At 37.5% G+C, this 6,000-nt stretch overlaps 1 protein-coding gene across 1 annotated transcript; it reads left to right on the forward strand.

Annotated features, from left to right (window-relative positions):
• The first annotated feature begins 2,602 nt into the window (after window positions 1–2,602).
• On the forward strand, window positions 2,603–5,918 carry SCL13 (SCARECROW-like 13). Its single transcript, XM_021437996.1, has 2 exons — window positions 2,603–2,743; window positions 3,741–5,918. The coding sequence occupies exon 2, from the start codon at window positions 4,038–4,040 to the stop codon at window positions 5,682–5,684; it is 1,647 nt and encodes a 548-aa protein (XP_021293671.1). The 5' UTR covers window positions 2,603–2,743; window positions 3,741–4,037; the 3' UTR covers window positions 5,685–5,918.
• The last annotated feature ends 82 nt before the right edge of the window (window positions 5,919–6,000 follow it).

Genomic DNA, 6,000 nt, shown 5'->3' on the forward strand with positions numbered 1-6,000 from the left:
AATGCTAGCCGGTGGTTGGTAAGGGACCAAGAAGAACCAGACCAGACCATCCACTAAAACAGTTGAGGTGTCGGCTGCTTGATTCTACTCCATGAATGGCCGCGGCGGACCATATAATTTGCCCAAAACAGACAGGGACGATATATTTTACAAGATTCCAAATATAGCACCTCTAAATGAAAACTGTGCCTTTCTGTAATGGCAGTATGTCATCATTCCACATGCTAAATACAACACATGAACACATAAAACTAAAAAAAATAAATTTTCAAAGTAATTCAATTTTCATCCAAGATATCACGAGTTAAATTGATTTTAAATATTAATTTTATGTCGATATCAAATTAAATCTTAAATTAGATAATAATATATCATATCATTAAGTATCTAATTTTAAAAATTTATCTAAATTTTAAAATTTAATATTTTAATATAATAATAAAAATAAATAATTATATTCAATTCAACTGTCAATTTTGATGTAACAACTCAACCATTTAATTGAATCAATCAATTAATTATTATAACAATTTGAATCGATTTAAATTCGTACTTTTAGTAATTCGAAGTAACAGCAATCGTGTTTTTGGACGAATCAAACTTTTAAATGAAGTAAATATAATTAATAAGAGTATGATTAAAATATATCATAAAATGATAACAATTATACACATACTACGATGAAAAGGTTGCATGTCGTACCATGACCGCGAGAGCCGCTGATCTTATCGATGCTCCATGAAGTGCAGAGGAAGGTGCCATTCGCCGGTTGCCACATCATGGTACAATAAAGAATTCTTTGCATATTGGAATATTTAAGGTTTAGAAGAAGGACAACCACGCTTGAAGGACGGGTTGCTTCGAGGAATGAAAGACCCGCCGGTGCCAGGTGCCAAGCTTCAGCGCAGGCGCGGAATCTCGGAAACACCCCCACTGTTGTCAGGATTTACGCAAGTGCCATTTGACCTCCGTGTTCCTTGAACGAAACCGCGTCGTAAATCCTAAAGCGCCCGCCCATGGTTTGTGTTGATTCAGGTGTCGTGTCTGTCCAATCTGACGTTAACGGATTTGTTATTGTTAACCCTTTTGTCACAGCTTGCCACCACTGTATTTTTTTTTTTATTTCATACAAATTAGTATAAAATCACGTGCAAATAAATACATTATTTTATTAAATAATTTTATGTTGCAATAATTTGGAGACTTTGACTCTACAAATTGAAATATAAATAATCGAAATTATAAGTCTCAAAAATATAAATTTCAATTCTTAGACTGGAAATCTAAGAAGTTTCGTAGATCTTAATTGGATGACGCTAAGGCGCCCACCTACATCTATAGCAATGAAGTTTGAAGGTGGTGTTATTTGACCAAATGAGGGTTTTACTAATTTTTATTTTGTTGCTCTACGTTTGCAGGCTTCATAGGTCTTGACTATATATTACCCTTTGGCACCAACGACTATGTAACACCATTTGTTTGTTTTGACATTGATCATCAAATAGTTCCTTTTGTCGTTATTTCTTTTTATATGCTGGTTGACACAAAGCTAGACTTTGAATTTTTTGCAATTATTTTTATTTGGCTTATACATGGAGCTCTGGTCATAAAAGTGCATGTGGGTAAGGATGGTTATTATTAGATCAGTCCAATCGATTCGACTTTAAAATTTTGAATCCATGTGATTATATTTGGATATAAATTTGGGACCAAAAACCCAACTAGGATAATCAAATAAATTGAACCAATTTAATCAATGAATTGATAGAATTTAATTGATTAATACTCACAAACATATAAATCAAGAACATTGAAGACTGCCCACCAACTTGGAAATAGATTATTAAAATGAATTAAATTACTATACATAATGAAATTAAAAAAATATGGTAAAAGGCAACTCAAGATGAGTTTGGAAGGATGAATTCTTCTATATATTTATTATTCCAAAAAAAAGAAGAAGAAGGATTAAGATAAATAGAGTAAGATTTAGATTTATTATATTCAAGTTGACCTGCTAATAACCAAAAAATATTCAGCGTGGACAAACTACGAAGTGGCCACGCCCATCGATCATCATCGCCATGCTTCCATAACTTCAAAGGGTAAATGTTGACCTGCACCTACCAAAGCATCTACACAAACTATACAGTCAAAATGAAAACCAAGCTAAACTTTAACTTTGTATCTATTTAAATAAGGCATTGTAATCATTCAATGAATTCCCTAAGTCTAAATTTTTACCCATATTTGAATTTTATTCGAACTCGCTTAGATTATTAGTAGAAAAAGTGTAATAAGAACTGTTGATAATCCATTAAATATCAAACTGCAAAGAGAAAGAAGGAAGAAAGAAGGAATCTCTTTGTGTGTGGTTTCCAGTGTCTAACCTTCCAGAGAGTCACGCTCACGCTAGGTTTTGCTTACTGCCGAGTACTGACCCACACGGCGGGCCACACGTTGTAAGCGACTAGTGCCTATTTTCGTCACCAAGCGGGCCAGAAGTGTTTTTTCACCCGAGTGGCAGTCCTGTAAATAGAACGAAGTTTTGAGGGCAACTAGTGGCAAAACGACCCGATTCGTTACTATATAAATATATATTTAAGTTTCCCTATGAATTTACGATAATAATAAATAAAGAAAGCCATTTTTTTGGGAGAGAGACACACAACTGGAGGACGCTCGTTGAAGAAGAATCTGCAGAGAGCGGAACCCAGACGTAGGCTGGTGATTGTTGACTAAGGTATGTTCAACGCCTAACTCTTGGTCGATTCATCACGACAACCCCCTTCTCGTTTTCTCTTCTGTTCTCTGTTACCTGGGTGGTGGTGATGAGAGGTCGTGGGACTTGGATCATTTTTGTTTGAGTTGAATACAAGATTTATGTTGGGTTTTCTTTTTTCATGATAATTCATGAATTGGGGGATAAGGTTTAGTGCTTAATCAATCAAAATGATTCTCTTTTTGTGTGTGTTTCGTATTCCATCAGGAACTTATTCATTTGGTAGGTGTTGCAGTAGAAAATGAAAGTTTGGCCTTTTGATGAGATAGGAAGCAACTTGGTTCTTGCCCCACAAGTAGTAAAGTAAAAAAAATCAATCTTTGTCTATAAGTGATTTAATATTGTTGGTAGTTGTAGTTATAACTTTCACACTGTTTACTATCCTACAGATTTGAATGAATTATGAATCTGGAAGCTGATTTATTTTGTTTGTTTTAATATGCAAAAATTTTATGCCTTGCATCTGGTTTGATTTCTCTTTCTCTTCCAATCCCCTTTTGGTTTGCTTGTTACCTTTTGGCCTATAACCTTTAAGCTTTATAGCGTGTCACTAGAGGGAGATTTGAATTGGTATCAAACTTGATATGTTAATTTTGAGGCTTCCTATATAGTATAAATTGTTCTAATTACATATTTTTAGATATATTCTTGGTGGCTTTTTACTACTTATCTAAGTTTTTGTGAGTCCAATTCGCTAATCTTTGGCTTCCTGCTATACTGTATTGTTTCACTTGATTATCTTATGGTCGCTGTTTTGTGCTTGGTTGATTAACTTTTAATTTAAAAGAAAGTTGCACAGAGGAAAATTTTCCTCTTACTTCAAGTCCTTTCTCCATGTAGGCTCCTTTGGTTATTGCTTGTTTTTTCTCTGACTTTTTATACCCCTTGATGGTGTACATTGGGCTTCCTTTAGTTGCATAATCTAATCTCTTTTATTTTCTTGGAATTCTGTTGGCAGATTGTATTCTTCTTTGATATTTCTGCCTTGCACAACTAAAGCAGTTGATGGTCAGCATCGATGCCAAGGAGCAAACTATTTTTATCTTCATACGAAGGCTAGTTGGCTGCTTAACCATTATAGTCTCTTGATTGATGTTGTGTAGCTTTTCCATTAGAGAGTAATTTTGCTCCATCAAGCTACTGCTGCTACTAGAAGAAAGAGTTACTATTACCAAAAAGAATTCCGTTGTCACAGCAAACATCTATACCTAACAAAAAGTGTTCTAGAGGAGGTTGATAAGCGGATTGGGCTGAGATGCAAACATCTCAGAAACACCAAACCTCAGGCAGTATCCATAGGCTGTATCACCAACCTGTTCAGGAAATTGAGGCACTTTGTTTGCCTCATATTCAGATATTAGACAACAATGCATGCTCAGATGTTGGGAGCCAAGGAACCAGTGTCTCCTTTCAAACCTACAAGGATCAATTTTTTACCCTGGAATCATCCACTGCAACTGCTGGTTTTGTTGTCTATGATTCCCCTTCTGCTGTAAGCATCTCATCAAGCAGGAGTCCTTTCTCCCCGCAAGGTTCTCAATCATACCTATCTGATCCTCATCATTCCCCTGACAATACTTATGGATCACCAGTCAGTGGATCTTCTATTGTTGATGATGGCAATGAATGGAAGCACAAGCTGAGGGAGCTGGAAATTTCCTTGTTGGGACCTGAATCAGATGTCATAGACAGCTGCAATTGCTGCTTCAGTAGTGGAGCCCACCAAGCTGCTTCAATGGCAAGCTTTAACTGCAATCAACTGGTGGAAATGATCCCTAGATTAGACTTGAAACAGGTTCTCGTTGCCTGTGGTCAAGCACTTCATGAGGGTGATATGCCAACAATGGCAGGTTTAATGCATGTCTTGGAGAAAATGGTTTCAGTGTCTGGGGAACCAATCCAGCGATTGGGTGCTTATGTGCTGGAAGGGCTTAGAGCAAGGTTGGAATCCTCAGGGAGTAGTATCTACAAAGCCCTGAAATGCAAAGAACCAACAAGCTCAGAACTAATGTCTTACATGCATATTCTCTTCAAGATCTGTCCCTACTGGAAGTTTGCATACACATCAGCTAATGTTGTCATCAGGGAAGTCATGGAATATGAACCAAAAATTCACATCATTGATTTCCAAATAGCACAGGGCACCCAGTGGATGTTCCTCATCGCAGCTCTTGCAAAACGCCCTGGTGGGCCCCCGGCTATCCGTGTAACTGGTGTTGATGATTCTCAGTCAAATCATGCTCGAGGTGGGGGACTTAATATTGTGGGGCAGAGGCTATCAGAATTTGCTAAGTCGTACAATGTGCCATTTGAGTTTCATGATGCTGCCATGTCTGGTTGTGAGGTTCAATTAGAGCATCTTAAGGTTCAACCTGGGGAAGCCCTAGCTGTGAATTTTCCTTATGTGTTGCATCACATGCCAGATGAGAGTGTAAGCACCTGGAATCACAGAGATCGACTGTTGAGGTTGGTGAAGAGTTTGTCGCCCAAGATTGTCACTCTTGTGGAGCAAGAGTCTAATACCAACACATCCCCATTCTTTTCAAGGTACCTTGAGACACTGGATTATTACACAGCTATGTTTGAATCCATAGATGTAGCTTGTTCAAGAGATGACAAGCAGAGGATCAGTGCAGAGCAGCACTGTGTGGCTCGCGATATTGTGAATATGATTGCTTGTGAGGGGCCTGAGAGGGTGGAAAGGCATGAACTTTTTGGAAAGTGGAGGTCAAGATTCACCATGGCTGGTTTTTCTCCATATCCATTGAGTTCCTCAGTTACTATGGCTGTAAGGGATCTGTTGAAAGACTACAACAACAATTATAGACTTGAAGAGAGAGAAGGGGCTCTCTATCTTGGCTGGATAAACAGAGCTATGGCCACCTCTTCCGCGTGGAGGTGAAAGCCTGATACCTACAGTGACGCCATGAAAAACTGTTAAATTTTGCACCAAATGCCTTTTTTAAGATTCCTCTTTTAGAGCTTGGGCCTTTAGGGTGTTGTAAATTAATAGAAATATGAGCTTAGACTTCTTTTGATAGCTTTTAGTCGAGGGACTTGAATTGCAAATATTTTCATGTATATCTCCATTGTCCATCTCAAAATTAAACAAGGATAGGTTCCAGTTCCAATGCCAGCTCATTTGTTCTTCTATTATCATTTTCACTTCTGGAAACTGGTTCACATCAATCACTGAATCAATGTCCCACATCCAATCT

This window comes from Theobroma umbraticum, unplaced genomic scaffold, assembly GCF_002168275.2.
Source record: "Theobroma umbraticum cultivar Fairchild unplaced genomic scaffold, ASM216827v3 scaffold_204.0, whole genome shotgun sequence".
Classification (NCBI taxonomy): domain Eukaryota; kingdom Viridiplantae; phylum Streptophyta; class Magnoliopsida; order Malvales; family Malvaceae; genus Theobroma; species Theobroma umbraticum.

What these genes read in the sequence shown, in the direction of transcription:
- SCL13 (XM_021437996.1), top strand. Translation starts at nt 4,038, where the DNA reads ATGCAAACATCTCAGAAACACCAAACCTCAGGCAGTATCCATAGGCTG.